At 41.5% G+C, this 15,874-nt stretch overlaps 1 protein-coding gene across 2 annotated transcripts in view; it reads right to left on the reverse strand.

The window, feature by feature from the left end:
• Positions 1-1,638: 1,638 nt before the first annotated feature.
• Positions 1,639-15,874, reverse strand: part of TNFAIP2 (TNF alpha induced protein 2) — a 31,852-nt gene continuing 17,616 nt past the window's right edge. For both annotated transcript variants that reach the window (XM_012540776.2, XM_031953201.1), the window contains 9 exons: positions 13,913-14,027; positions 11,798-11,920; positions 10,561-10,661; positions 10,237-10,332; positions 8,706-8,817; positions 7,248-7,370; positions 6,282-6,437; positions 5,978-6,099; positions 1,639-2,964 (listed from right to left, as the gene is read on the reverse strand). In XM_012540776.2, coding sequence (XP_012396230.1) covers positions 2,823-2,964; positions 5,978-6,099; positions 6,282-6,437; positions 7,248-7,370; positions 8,706-8,817; positions 10,237-10,332; positions 10,561-10,661; positions 11,798-11,920; positions 13,913-14,027 — 1,090 coding nt within the window. In that variant the 3' untranslated portion in view covers positions 1,639-2,822. The remainder of the gene's footprint in view (positions 2,965-5,977; positions 6,100-6,281; positions 6,438-7,247; positions 7,371-8,705; positions 8,818-10,236; positions 10,333-10,560; positions 10,662-11,797; positions 11,921-13,912; positions 14,028-15,874) is intronic.

Below are 15,874 nucleotides of genomic sequence, written 5' to 3' on the forward strand. Positions count from 1 at the left end.
CCACTTATTCGTAGACCTGATAGAAAATTTCTTACTTGCTTACTGGCTAATTTTTTATGATATAATCTTTTATATCTAAATTATTTATCTATGTGGAGTTTATTTTGGTAGATGGTACAAGATGTTTGTCTAAACCTAATTTCTGCCCGCCTGCTTTCAGTTTTCTCAGCAGTTTTTTGTTGAATAGTTAGTTTTATTTATCCCAGTAGCTGATGTAGATTCATTCCTGATTGCAGCCATAGTTAAGAGTCCCAGAATAAAGCTCAGGCCTGGATGATGATCCAGTCTTGATTGTAGCCTGAACTCTGAACCCTAATCTCCTTCATTGTTTGAAACCTGACTTCTGGATTGAGACCAGTTCCTGAGCCCAATCACCAATAGAAGTTAGACCCCAGACTGAGTTCAGACCCACATTCCAAATCAAGCCCCTGTCCTGAGCCCACTTTCTCACCAACATATACATCCTACAATTTTAGGGAGAGTATAAATGTTCATGACTCAGTCCCAAGGTCTGGATCTGATTTATGATTTCATTTCCTCACACTGGAAAGGAAAACAAGAAAATTCTGGGGAACTCTTGAGAGAGACCATTGGCAAGGACAGGGAGTGAGTTGTACTGCTATTTATACAAATCTCAGAGGCTTTCCAGCTACAAGGATAGAGACAGTTTGATGATATTCCTTATGCTTTTGTATAACTGTCTGGGGGTTAGCTTGACTATACTTTGGGCCTGGGGCGTTTTTCATTTCTGGAGAGGCATATGAAGGAGTGTTCTGTGGTTAGAGTTGAACATATTATGTATGCAAATAGGCAAGGCAGTGTGGGAATTGCAGTTAAGAGTTCCATGTAGGGAATCAGGAGATTGAGCCTGTCAGCCATCTCTCCTTGGGGTCTTGGAAAGTTTCTTCTTCTTTCTGGGATGGTGCAAAGTAAGGCATTTGACTGCATGATCTTTAAGGTTTCTTTCACTTCTGAATCCTATGACCCCAAGTCACTTCCCCTCTCTGACTATATTTCCTCATTTGTATTTTGTTTTATACATTTTATTATTTATTTATTTTTGCCTCCTCTTTCTCCTCCCTTCCCCTTCTCCCTTTGCTCCTTCTCCTCCCCCTTGCCCTTCCTCCCTTGCTCTCTTCCCCCTTCCCTTTCTCTTTCTTCTCCCCCCCCCCCCCCCCCCACCTCCTCCTTCTCTATCTCCTTTTTAAAAAATTTTGAAAGTCAACTTCTCTCCCTCCCTTCAGGGCCTCCTTAAAAAACAAGCAATATGATATTAGTTATAATTGTGAAATCATGTAAAAGATATCATTTGTAAAGTGAGTGGGTTGCATCTCTAAGCACCGTATGACACAAATGGAGAGCAGGGAAGTTAGCTGTGGCCAGTTATGTGGCATCTGAGTCAAATGATCTAGGGGATCTGGGATGAGCTCTCTCACTTGCTGTGTGACTTTGGCCAAGGCTCATGGTTTAGATATGGGGACGGTTTAAATGGAGATGAGCCTTGTGTCTAAGAAGATTGAATGCTTTCTAAATAATAAACTTTATTTACTTTAAGATTATTTACTCAAATAACAATTTGTTATTTTAGAATAGGAATAATTACTCTGGCGCAGAAAAGAAGCTGAGATACAGAATGAAGACATTCCAACTGAAATTCTTCAGTAGAACTTTTAATAACAAACTATAAAAACTTAGGTACAAATTCCAGATATAAAGACATACAAAGAAAAAGTTCTCTACAATATACAAAATTTACATTAATCTGGGGCTCCAGCCCAAAAAGGGAGACAGAGCATCCCTGGACTCATGCTCCAATCATGGTCACTAAGAGATTTTAAACACCAATAATGGAAGGGAAAGAGAATTCTAAGATGCTTGGTCTAGAAACACCTCTCAGAGCCAATCCTTCTGGCTTCCCAGAAGGATATGGAAAGGATAATTATATTTCAAGTGTGTTCACATTTGTGTCTATGAAAGTACCTGAAGGCATAACTCTAGAAAAGAGAAAATGAGAACACATGTTGTTTCCAAGAGGTTCAGGTGAAAGTCCAGAGAGCAAAGTCTATCTCTCTCCACTAAGAGCTCCTTGAACATGATCTCCCAACATAGGACCTTGAGGGCTTCCATTTCCCATCCTGACTTTAGGCCTCAGCAGGCTGCTCCCAAGTGTGGGGGGAAATCAGAGTCAGGTACAAGAGGTCTTGTGCCAAACCTACTGAGGAACATTTCATGGTAGCTAGGAGGAACCTGGAGAGAAGAGGAATAGAGCAGAGCGAGCCCTTCGATAAAAGAGGCTGGTGGGAAGGGCAGCTTTCTCCTGGGAGCTTTCCTATCTGACTTTGGGCTTCAGTGTTCTGACTGTGGAGAGCAGGAGAGAAAGCCCAAGGTGGGAGGTAAGAGACCTGGATTCTAGGCTCACTCAGACATTTTCTGGCTGTGAAATTTGGGGAAGGCATCTCTCCTCTCTTGGTCTCATCCTCATACAACTGAAGGAACGCAAGAGGTAGGAGAAAACGCAATTTGTCAGAGCTGGCAGGGGGTGGATAGTCACAGGCCAGAGAACCCAGAGTTGGAATAAGTTTTGAAGTCACAGAACACAGAATATTCGATCTGGAACAAATCTCAACTGAAGGCCAGACACGAGAAGTGACTTAGAGCCAGAGAATATCAGAACTGAAAGGTACCTTAGAGATCATCTAGTTTGACCTACTCATTAATAGAAGGGGATAGTGAAGTAAATTCCAGTCTCTCCGTGATTGTCTTGAGTTGTCAGGGCCATGGACGCAACAAGGAGCCAGGTCAGGCCAGGCTGTGGTTAAAAGCTAACTAACCTTTATATGTGAAAATAAGGACTTGGAGGATTTTGTCAACAAAGTGCTATCGTCCAATATATTTTTAATGCTTTTGATTTCACTGTTGCTCAAGTTGCCCTTGATGATCAGGATGGATCCCAAGTGTCCTTTGCTGTAATAGAAGACAATGACAAGATGAGGGGAATGCTCCTCCCTGAGTACCTCTCTCTTCTGTCCCTCAATCTCACCTTGCCAACCAACATACAAAGAATCTCAAATCTAGAAGGGAATTCAGGGGTCATTTAGTCCAGCCAACCTCATTGTTATATAGATGAGAAAACTGAGACCCAGAGAAAAGGGGACTATCTCTGGGTGACATAACTATGAAGTGAAACAGGTAAGATTAAAAAATTCAAAGGCATAATTTTTTTCCTGCTGTATCATTGCTAATTTTTAATCTCTCCCTTGAGGCACATCTATATCAGAACTCTTATCCCTACAGACAAACCTATCTTCTCACTCATTAGAAGCCCTAATTTCCTTCAAAACCTAACTATGATTTCCTACATCAGGTCCTCCCTCTTATCCCCAGATAATAAACAGCCTTGCTGCTGAAATTGTCATATGTTTACCTTGAATCTACATTTTGTATATATGAGTATATATATACATGCTGTCTCTCCCAAAGGACAGGAAAGGAATTGTTTCATTCACTGCATTTATATTTCCACTATATATATTCCCATATATATATTCCACCAGAATTGGTAGGTGCTTAATAAATGCTTACTGATTGATTAATCGAAGCCTTATTATTTTTCCTTAGCATTAGTCTGCATACAGTAGATGCTCAATAAATGTTTATTGAATTAGAACTTAAAGAGAACCACAGATTGTTAATGCTGTACCTAAAGTCACGCGGAAGTCAATGACAGAGCTAAGTCTAGGATTCATGTTGTTTGGCTCCTATCCTGGCCAAGGCTTCTTTCTCCTATCCCATGTACTTTGTCCTTGCCTTATGAACCTGTTACATTATTTTACTGTATGCTATTACTGCTATGCTATAGTTAATTGCTATTAATTATACAGCATTACATTGCTGTATTTATTGGATAAATAAGAAAGTATGCATTATATGTTCTCCCACTTTAAAGGAATTATGATATAATCATGAAGATCTGAGTTCACGTTCTGCCTCAGTTAATATGAGTCTGGCCAAGACACTCAATATCTCCAAAGGAGTAATATGAAAAAGGTTGGACTCCATGACCTCCGCCTCTAATTCTGTGTTCTCCATCTCTACTCCAAACCTTTCCCACTTTCCACCAGCTCCTGGAGGATAAGAAAGTCAACTTTTCCCCAGTGCTGAATTTCTTCTTTTCCATAGAGGAGAATGCTCATTCCTGCCTCAGAGATTGTGGCAGGATAGGGGAAGGCCCAAGAGAGGCATCCTGACATGGAATTTCCCATCCATTTTAAAGAAAGATGGAATAAGAGAACCACAGAAAGTTGGTCCTGGGCGAAGCCTTAGAAAACTTGGAATACAAACTTTTAGAGCTAGAAGAGGCTCTGGAGATCATGAGCTCAGCTTCTTCACTTTTCAGATTTGATTCAAATCCATAAATATTTGCTTTAAGAATCTGTTATCTGAGAAGCCCCATGCTCAGCTGTGAAGATACTAAGATAAAAATGACACATTCTCTGCCCTTCAGGAACCTCCACTCACAGAGAGGAACAACTTATGCACAAATAATTATGATACAAAAGAGCAGTCTGGGTAAAGTTCAATGAGAAATTGGAGTGTAGAGAAGGTTATGTTTGACTGGAGAGGTTGGGGATGGAAGAAGGAGTGAAGTTCATGGAGGAAGTGGTGCATTGAAGGAAAAAAAAGATTGCAAAAAATCGATTGCAAAATTGATTGCAATTTTGCAAAAAAAAAAAAAACTGCAAAATTGCAATTGTAAAAAAAAAAAAGATTAGAAGACTTGCCTTTCAGGTTGGGGGACAGCTTGATTTGAGTCACAGGGAAAGACGACTTAGCAGGAAGAGATGGAGAACAGTAGGAAAAAAGCCAGGGGAGGCTTATGTTGCAGCTAGAGGATCAGAGGCCTGGAATGCCAGGAAATGACTCAGAAGGGAGAAGTAATACAATCCCTGGCCTATACCTTCTCAGATCTGGTGGGAGGACATGAGATTATGGGAGCAAAAGTTCCTTTAAAAAGTATAAAATGGCATATGAATGTCAGTTAGACTACGATTGTTATCTAAATGCTACTTCTTAATTTTTTTCTTCAAGACTAAGATTCTCAAGTACAGAGAGCCTCCTTATTCACTGCCCTCTACCCCAGTACCTGAATATTGGTTCTCATGAAGAAAGAGGAATAGTAATACTCCTCCCCTCTCTCTCCCAAAAAAGAGCTCATGACATCAGAAACTATTACCTTTTCTCTTGGAGATAATTGAAGTAAAGTGACTTGTCCAATGTCACATAGCTATTAAGTATCTGAGGCCAGATTTGGAACTCCGTCCTCCTGATTTCAGGGCTGGTATTCTATCTGCTGAACCACCTAGCTGTCCTCCAGATACTATCCTGAAACAAAGCACCCTGTCTCCAGATTTGGTACATTTGTGCTGGTTGTTCCCAGATCTGGATCTTTTTCTCATTTCTACTTCATGGATTTCCTCTGGCTTCAAATCCTGGCTAAAATCCTAACTCTTTGGCAAGGAGCCTTTTCCTGATCCCGCTCAAGGCCACTGATTGATTCTCTGACCTTAGAAATCCCATTTCTAGTAGGAAAGATTGGTGGATAGAATAGAGCTAAGGTTCTCAGGCACTGGTAGCAATGAAAAGCACCTGGAGAAAAAGGAAGTCAAAATGTCACTTTAACCTCTTTCCTCCTAACCTTTTTTTTTTTTTTTAAAGATAGTTTAGGCAGGCAGTTTAGAAAATAAAGTTGGTTTTTGGAAATAGCTAAAATGTTTGAGATAAGGAGTGATCTCAGTTCAGATTCCACTTCTGACATTATCTGTGTAAACATTTTGTGAGTCTCTGGGTCTAAATTTATCTGTACAATGAAAAGATGACATCTTTTCCAGCTTAAAATTTATGACCCTCAATTTCCTCATCTGTATAATGAGTATAAGACCTGGGGTGAATTTTAATTCTCTTGCTCTCTTCCACTCACCTGAAGTCTGGAAATCTACTAGCAAAAGTTGCCACCTCAATCTTGATGGCGCTAGTATCCTGGAGATGAATGATTTCTGCCAGGGTAGGGAGGGCTGGCTCTAGCCAAGCTGCAGGAGATCCCTGAAGGGGAAAAAAATCCGGTCAGTTATGTCCTATTGCGTTCCACTTCATATTGGGGCAAATCACCCTGGCCTAAATGAACCCTTTAACTATGTCATTGAGGATCCATAGAAGATGATGAAATTCTTTTCTCCTCAGAATTTCTCAGTCTACTTTCATTTTATAAAAGGCTGTCCCCTTACATTCTCAGCACAGAAGCACTGGATGTTCTTAGCATCCATCAAGATCCACCGGGCCAGGTTTTGCTGAAGTTCAGCAGTTTTCAGCACTAACTGCTTCTTGCAGAGCCGAATGATATATTCCTTCACCAGGTATACGTGGATGGCTTCCATGATGTCCTAAAAAATGGGGGGGACAGAACAACTGGGTTAGCACAAGGGCAGCAGTTATGGGACTGGAAGCATGTATAAATATGGGGCACTGAGTTGGGAAAAGTGCTGAGGGGTCTAGAAAAGAAGAAGGAAGGGAGATATCTGGATTATGACTGATCTGGGATGATGCTCAGATACTAGTTAGACTAGATACCTTGAGATTTTATGAGTCTATATTATCTAATCTGATATAATCAAAGGCAGAAAGTTATTCATTTTGCTTTGAAGCAGGTTTTCCCTTAGATTACAGATTAGGTCAGAGGCAATAAGATAGAGCAGTGGATAGAATACTGGTCCTGGAATGAGGAAGACCTGAGTTCAAATAAGGCCTTTTTACTTTTATTAGTTGTAGGACCCTGGGCAAGTCACATAACCTCTGCTGCCTCAGTTTCTTCATCTGTAAAAGGTTTGTAAAGATAAAATGAGATGAACATTTTAAAGTGCTTTTAAAACTTTAAAGCTATGTAAATGCTAATTATTATTAGATTGAACTAAAAAAAAAAAATCTATCTCCTTGTAACATCTCCTGTGAGATGAGACAGGTGTATATTGAGGAGAAACTATTACTAGAGATTCCTAGAGTGAAAGGTCATAAAGAACTCCTTGGGTTCATCCCTTCCTTCTCCCAAAGGACATGGACTGTTCCCACAAGCCATATGGGCTTGTGAAGGTGGAGTGAAGGTGGAGAAGGGTTGGAATAAGGGACAGATTATCAGGCAGGCTTCCTGTTATTAGGGACTGAAGTGACACTTCCTGGCCCAGCTACATCCTCCTTACCTCTTGGTACCGTTTTCTTAGGGCCTTGAATTCTGGCAGATAGCCACTGGTGATCTTAATGATTTCTGCCACAGTTTCCTCATGAGTGGTCCAGCGTGTCTGTGTCAGCTTCTTGAACCGACTCTAGAAGGGGAATGATTTTGTTTATGTTAAAGAAGCACAGTCCTGGTATGTGTGCACTCGCACGTGTATGTGCACACACACGCACAGCCCACAAATATGGGGCTGGGGGAGGGCTGTCAATCAGTTACTATGGCGTGACCTCCATTTCCAGGTTCACATTCCTATCACAATCTGGAGGAACTAGATTTTCAGTCCTGCCCTCTTTGCCTTCCCGCACTCTTCTGCCTCTTTCCTTACTCCCTGACTCCGTCACAGATGGTTCAGACATAGGTCAAGAAACTCGTTTTGTGTGGAAGAGACTGAAGACTTTCTCCAGGGAGATTCCAGCTCCTTCTTTGGGAGAGTGAAGGTGTTAAGCCTCAGAGACCTTCAGCCAACCCAGGAACAGCTGTTGGAGTGTTGCATTTTTAAACTAATGTCTCTTAAAGTCTGATTCAAGGAATCCTTTGTAGTCCCCGAGACCTTTTCAAACGTCATCAAAATCAAAACCATTTTTGGAATAATACTAAGATATCATAATTTCTAAGAGGGCAAAATCGATAGAAGGGCATCCAACTGGCACAGAAATAGAGTGCTGGGCCCGAAGTCAGGAAAACCTAAGTTCAAATTTGACATCAAATACTAGCTTGTGTTATCCCGGGCAAATCACTTAACCCTGTTTGCCTCAGTTTCCTTATTTGTAAAATGAGCTGGAGAAGGAAATGGCAAATTACGATAGTATCTTTGCCAAGAAAGTCCCTCCCCCCCAAAAAAAGGAGTCACCATGGGAAAAAAAGGGCTGAAAAAAATGACTGAACCATAAAATATTAATAGTTACAACCCACATAAGCAAAAACTCTCATGTGGGGAGAGAAGTCCTCAATAATCAGGACACCGAGACCCAAAATATGAGAACTGTTGCTCTGAATTAAAAGTTCATTACCCAATACAGGTTTTTGCCTGCCCCAGGGCAAGTTTTAAAGCAAACACTATCGGAGAGCGGGGAGGAGAAGGGGATGGAGGGCGTGATTTTCATCATTTTTTCCAAAACAAAGATAGGATGTATCTGGGTCCACAAGCCCTGAAATGGGGTGAGGGGCGGGGCACTGCAGAACTGAGTACCGGAAATACAGAGGCTGGGAAAGTGGCAACATGGGGAAGTCTGAGGGCTGGGAAGGACATGGGTGAGACGGAAACAAGCTGTCGGCCAGGATTTTCCCAGCCTCCTGGCTCTCTGTGGTCTCATTTGTCCCTTCTTGCAGAGGGACGAGCGCACACAGGGCACCTGACCATCCCCCCTTTCTCCGGTTCTCTGCCACCTCACCCCCTCTTCCCCCAAGCCTAGAGTTCTACTACCTTTAGTTCCAAGAACAGGTCTTGGAGGAGTATGTTGAAACCACTTTGCTCGATTTCACTCAGGGAGTAGAAGATGTAGCTGGGAACCTCTGAATCCTTGTCATTGGAGGTCCTAAAAAGGAGGAAAGAAAGGCTGCTCTAACTGCTGATCCAAGCCCAAAACAGACTTACAAAAGCTCCTGATTTTATTTTGTTTATTGTGCTAATATTTTAAAATTTTTTTATTTTATCTTTAAAAAACATGCAATTTCATAATGATAAAAATTAAGAAAAATGATTGCATCTGAAACTGCAAATCTATTACATAGTATTGCCATTCCTTGTAAATATATAATAAAGTTACTCTAAAAGACCATAGTCTTGAAACATTCTATTTCTTATTTTATAAAGAATCAAAAAGGAGACCCAGAGAAGTAAAGAGATTTCAAGATCCCACAGGGAGTCGGTTGGTAGCAACCCGAATAAAACAGTTCAGTGTTTTCTTTATTTAATTTTCCTATGCATTGATTCTTGTAAACCTACAGAAAAAAGCTGAGAACAAGTTTTCAGGGGAACTATCCCTTTAGGACTTGAAGTCCATTATCTTTACCCTGGTATCTATCCATGATTTCATACCAGTCTGTTTCCAGACTCATTTTCCTATGCTTCCTTTGTGGAAACTCTCTTCTTAGGCCGGGTGAGCCCACCAGCAAATGCCCTATGCCTTTGTTTAAGACTCTTCTTCTCAAAATATCCATTCTCATTCTTCAAGGATCAACTCAAATTCCTTTTTTTTTTTTTTTCAAGGAGCCTTCTCTGACTACTTCAGTCCATACTGATCCTCTTTCCCCAATAGGAAAAGACAGAGTACTCTGATGACCAGTGAGATGAGCTTTCTGGACGAGTCATTATCACCTCTTGGTGGATTTTACGATGCAAATTAAAACTTATATAACATCTGGATTCTTTATATCACTGATCCCATTTACAAGGCTTCTTCCCTTTGTGAATTTTAGATAGATACTTCATTGATTTGCTGAATTCTCTTCCATACCATACTTAGCAACTTTAGGGCTCTCTGCATCCCATTAGATTGTAAATTCCTTAGGAGCAGGGACTGCCTTTTGCCTTTTGTCTTTATGGTGTTTGGCACAAAGTAGGCACTTAATAAATATATTTTGATGGATTGATCACTTCAGACCTACACAGTGTTCTGGCACTCACTCTGTCATTATGTATGATTTTGGGTAAGTCATGTTTTCTCCCTGAGCCTCAGTTTCTTTTTCTGTAAAATGAGGTAACCGAACTAGATTGTATCTGAGATCCTGACCAGTGCTGAAGTTCTGTACTCCATCTTTTTTTGCACTTCTCCAGTGAAACAGGGAACTTCCTAAGGCTAGAGTGCTAGTATGCTCCTCCCAACAGCTGAACTAAGCACGGAGCAGGGCACATGAGGTGAGGAAACAGGAGGAAAGTCAGGAAATTCAGCTTCAATGACAGACTGCTAATTCCCCCAAAGTGCTAATTCCACCCTCCCATTCCTTGGGCTTACCTGAATGTCAGGCAGTTGTTGATGTTGGCCATAATGATGGCTCTGTAATGCTTCTGTTTGTTTTTCTCCGTGAAGTCTGTAAAGGCTTGCTGGTAGCTGTGGGTTAAATTCCCTGAGCTTAGAAATGGAGAAACTGGGGCCCAAAGGGGTAAAGAAACTGATCCCCAAATTACAAAGTGAGTTACTGACAAAGGCTAGAATTTCAGTATCAAAGGGATTCAGGCCCTGAGTCCTTCTCCCTTTCTCTGAGCCCTCAAAAATTGAGCAGAGATGGGATAAGCCCAGTCCCATAACTACCAGTGCCCCATCCCTGAAGGGACATACCTTTTCAAGAAGGAGGAGAGTTTAGCCATCAGCAGAGGTCTTATTTGTTTGCCCAGAGCCACTGTGATGTTCTCAGCCTTGAATTGTGTCCCGGAGATAATCTATAAGAAGAAGGTAGTTAGGAGAGAGGGCTAGGAGTACAAGTCTAGATCTTAGCTGATCCAGATAGAGGACTTTGCTCCCGGGATTCTAGCTAACAGGAATAGAGGGTTATGGGAATACATGCTGGCCTTTCCAGCTTGGAGAGGGGGAAAGCTGTTGGGACCATAGAGAAGGATGATCTCAACCCCCAAACCCCACCTCTTTTTTGCTCAAAGGAACATGAATATATCTGTGCACATTTATGTATATACACAGGGTGTGTGCAATTAACCAAAGTTTACTAATCAATGAGTGTGAGGGGTGAGCAAATATTTGTGTTTCGAGGAAAGAGAATATATGTGCAAATACATATTTTTAAAATTACAGGATTTAGAATTAGGAGTGACTTTAGACATTCTCCAAGTTTAGCTTTCTTATTTTACAGAGGAAGGATGAGCCCAAGAGAAGGATGTAGTTGCTCAATCACACAATTACTAAATAGCAGAGACAGATTTAGAACGTGGGTTTTCTGAATGTAAAGCTAGTTCTCTGACTACTACAAATGTGGCTGCATGTCTGGATTTTTTCTTTTTGGGGGGTAGGAAGGAGGAGCAAGAGACAGAATAAGAACCAGTAATACTGATGGTATGTGAGAGTAAGTGTGTGTTAAGAGTGAGTAGCCCAGCCATTGGGCCCAGTGTGGTATGTGATATACATACATATGCTTAGATACATCAAGGTATCTGTGGATATGTTGAGAAAGGGCCCCAGCAGCATATTCTTACACACATCTTGCCTTTGACAACCGGGGCTATTTATTCAGGTGCTGAGCATGCATGTAGATGGGTACTTGAATGTAAACTATGTCTGTGATTTAGGGTTGCTTCTTGTCTCGGGGAAGAGAGAGGGATATAAGGAGGAAGGAATAGAATTTGAAACTTGAAACTATTTAAAAAAAAGTTTTAAACATTGTTTTAAAATGAAATTGAAGAAAAAAAAGTATAATGAAAAATTAAAAAAAATTATCTGTATTTTGGGAGGCTGAAGTCACTTATCCTGGATGTACATGGATTTATGTTCCATATACATGTTTGTTATGTCTCTGTGTTGTGGGGAAAGTGGGGAAGAGAAGGGGACAAAAAGGTTGTTCCAGTACCTGGATGATGTCAATTGGGAGTTCACTGTGGAAGTACCCTTCTAGTTTCATGGGCTCCTTGTCTTCTGACCATCTCTTCACTTCTAGCTCCAGCCCCCGCATCATCAATTCCTGGGTGTTTGCCTGGGTAATAGGGGAAGGAATCCAAGTGATCTTGGGAACTAGTTGGATCCAGCCTGAGGACAAGGTGTTGCTGGCTATCCCCATTCCTAACCTGTGCTAGCCCTGAGATCCCAGTGGAGAGACACTGAGGGAAAGGATAGAGAAAAGTGTACTGGATGACTTGGGAGTCAGAAGACTTAAATTTTTGTTTGGGCTTCATCACCAACTTGTAGTCTGATCTTGAGAAAGTTCCACTATGTCCTTTCTAGGTACTGATCTTCTTATCTGTACAATGAGGCTAAATGATCTCTAAGCCTTTTCTGACTCTAACATTGTCTAACTCTATGATTTTCTCTGAGCCTTAATAGTATTTTTAGGTCAAATATCAGCAGCTAAATTACCACACTATCAGAGCTTTTGCACGGAAGGTGTTTAGAGACATAGCACTATAGTTAAATGAGTAGTCATCATCATCATTAGCCATTCATGGCTAGTGCTGAGTGATCATGGTAAAATAAGAAAAATGTTCAATTTAGAGTCAGAGCTTTAGGACTGAATTCCCAGCTCTGATACTAACTAACTACTAACTCCTGGTTACTTCCTCCCCAACTTACTATGTATGATCTTACACCAAGTTTAAAAAAACTATCTTCTGAGCCTCAGTTTCCTCATCTGTAAAATGAGGGAATCAAAACTAAATAGTCTCTAAATTCCTTCTAGCTTTATATATAATTAGAGGCCCACTTTGATGGGGGAGAGCCTAAAGGGTAAGATAGAAAGGTATTCTTTCTTGTCACTGACTCCTGTGGCTCATATTCTGCTGGGAAGTCTCTCTTTCTCCTTTGAAAATCAATTGGTGCTTTCTTGAGAAGGAAGCATGTCTACAGCAGGGAAGCTTTTGGTTTATATGACTTACATCAGAACCATCATGATGAAATAGTTCCATACATTGGTGACTCACTGAAATTTTTTAGTATTTTGACTATTATTTATTTACATCCCCTCCATCTTTTATCCCTACTCAATTCAGGGATCATTGTTTTTATTTTACAGATGGGAAAACCACAGGTCATGTAGGGGAAGGTATGTGCCCAAAATCACATGGCAAATTAATGGCATAGGTAAGACTCTAATCTAGGGTTCTGATTTAGGGTGGTAGTATCTTTCAATAATTCTTCCTCTCCCCTCTCACTGACCTCTCAGCTGGCCTATGAATCCCAAGACCCTCTACTCTTCTCTTTTGTCCCTACACAGCTCTTCCTCCCATCCTCCTTTCAGACCTTCAGGCTCCTTACTAATTTCTAGCCTAAAATCATACTAAGACCTTCCCAAACGACCTTTTAAAAAGCCAGGACTGGAACTCACATGAACATGAACACTTGACAATGTACATTCAAAGTCCCACTCTGTCTGTGCATCTAGCTTCTACTTTCTTTATCTCTGTCTCTCTCTTTCTGGCTCTTTCTTTCTTTCTCTACCCTGGGTCTCAAAGCTAGTGTTTGAAGTTGAATATGACTCCAGGACTGGTGCACTATCCACTGAGCAACCTAGATGTCCCTATCCCTATTTTTCCTCACTACATATTTGTTTCCTCTACCAAAGGAGAGAGTCAAAGTACTCTGAGAAATGTAACTGGAGCTTTTTTGTCTTTATTTCTCCTGATCTCCACCTCTCCTCCTCACTTCTCTTTTGTCTCCTCTACCATACTTTCATCTTCTTTCTCTTTTCTTCTCTCTCCCCATCTCTTGCTCTTTCCCTCTCTCCATTTTTTTTTCCTGCTTCCCTTTTCTCCCCTCCTAGTTCTTTTCCATTTGGGATTGAAAGAAATGGTTTGGGAGCATCTCTTTGTGAATTAAAGCCAGTTACTTGTTTCCCCTTTCCCAGTGGGCTAAAATTAGATCAGCTACTTCAATTCCTGTCCCTAACTAGGGTGGGATGGGAGGGCAGAGAGAAGTAACTGTGAAGAAGAGTTAGGGAAAGAGGGTCCAAAGCACATCAGACAGTACCACTCACCATTTCATTAGATAGGTAGGTGACCTCCAGTTTGTGGATCTCTTTGGGTGGCAGGAGGCTCCCTAAGTCAGCTCTTTGAAATTCCTTTGATAACTTTGGATTATTGATGATGTCACTGATAGTAAAAACAAGGGGAAACCCAGAAATGAAGGGACTGTGAGCAAAGAAGGATTCCAAGGTTGGGTACCTCCCTCCCATTCCCTCTGATCTAGCCTTGTGGATGTTCTCAACAGAAGAGAAGGAGAGCGAGACCTTGTACTCAGTGAGTTCATAAAATCACGAAATCTTAGAAGCCATCTTCCATTACAACACCTGAGACAAGTGATAATGAGTTTTTGTTTGAAATGAGAAGAGGTCCACTCCCAAAGTGTCCCATTCCACTTTGGGACAACTCTAATCATTAGGAAGAATTTCCTGATAGCAAAGCCTAAATTTGCATCTTTTAAATTTATAGCCATTGCTCCTGATTCTGTCCTTTGGGGTCTTCTAGGACTTTTAAGTACTTCAAGGCAGTGGTCATATTCCCCAGAGTCTTTTTCCTATAAATTCCCATTATGTCATGGACTTTGAAGCTTCTTCATTGTAAACACAATGTCCAGATGAGGTCTGACTATAGAGTAGGGGAGGGGAGGAGAAGAGCAGACCTATGTCCTACCCTTTAAGGCAGCTCATAGCCTAGGGGTGACAGAAAAGAAAGGGGCAGGGAAGAAAAAAAAAAAGCATTTTAAGGGCCAATTATGCCTGCTACTGTGCTAAACATGTTTTCCTCATGGTTGGAGAAAAAAATACCCTTAGGGTTGGCCCTCAAGTAACTCCGACTATGATTACTTTCTATAATTTTTCTCTAAGGTTTGCAAAATTTTTTTTCTCAACTACCTTGTGGTATTATGCCCATTTTACAGATCAGGTACCTGGAAATTCAGTGAGATTAGCTGACTTGTATCCATAGTCACAGAGCTAGTAAGTACTGGAACTGTCATTTGAACTCAAGCTTCCTGACCAATTCCCACACTGTCTCCATCATTCTATGCTTCTTTTTCATTTCTCCAGAGAGATTTCTCCTCCATTATCACCTTTTAATTCTCATGAGACATATCAGCCAGGATTAAGATCTCTATTTAATAGCCTGGTAAACTGAGGAAACCCAGCTGCCCAAGGTCATGCAGTAGACGGGCAGGGTAGCAGAGCTGAAGCTAAGAGCTAGGACTCACCCATACTCTGCCCTGTCTTCTAGAGCCTGATGGCTCTGGATGGCCTGATACTTAGGGGACTGGGAACATAAAGATGGTCAGCCCTTAAACACAGACAACCATGGCCAGCAGTGACTGGACTGCTGCTTCCCCTCTCCACTCCCCATCCCAGGAGGCATTAGGCCTGAGCCTGTCAATCATTATCATCCTATCTTGGGGCAGACTGAGGCTTCAGCCAGTGCAGGATGCTGCTTGGCCCCGTTTGAGGGTGGAGCAAGTCTGCTGTTACAAATTATCAGTCTCTGCTCTCTTCCTCTCCCAACCCAGGCTCCACCAGCTTTCTGGAAAGCTGGCAGAAGTAACTATTTTTAGAGTCCCAGGGGATACCTCAGTAAGAATGTCAGGGACAGCATTTGGGCTGGAATCCCAGAGGTTGGAGCGTCAGAGATCAGGCTCCCCTGGGTCTCAGCCAAACAGGTCCCTCTCTTCCTGACATCCTCTCCCTTAAATAATCCTCATTCCTCATCTCCATCTTTCTTTTTGCCCACTCCACTCCCTATTTTCTCCAGATCCTTGTAACTCTGGAAGTTGTAGTGGAGGGGAAATTATAGCTAGTTAGGGAGCTGTCTGCTCTCAGTCTGTAAACTGATGGATCTATTGATATCCCAAATATGGGAGATGTGAGTGTGGATCATAACTCTGGAACCCCAGAGCCAAAAGAAATTAGAGGTCATCTCATTCAATACTACCCTATTACAGATGAGGAAACTGA

Source organism: Sarcophilus harrisii, chromosome 2 (assembly GCF_902635505.1).
Source record: "Sarcophilus harrisii chromosome 2, mSarHar1.11, whole genome shotgun sequence".
In the NCBI taxonomy this organism is placed as follows: domain Eukaryota; kingdom Metazoa; phylum Chordata; class Mammalia; order Dasyuromorphia; family Dasyuridae; genus Sarcophilus; species Sarcophilus harrisii.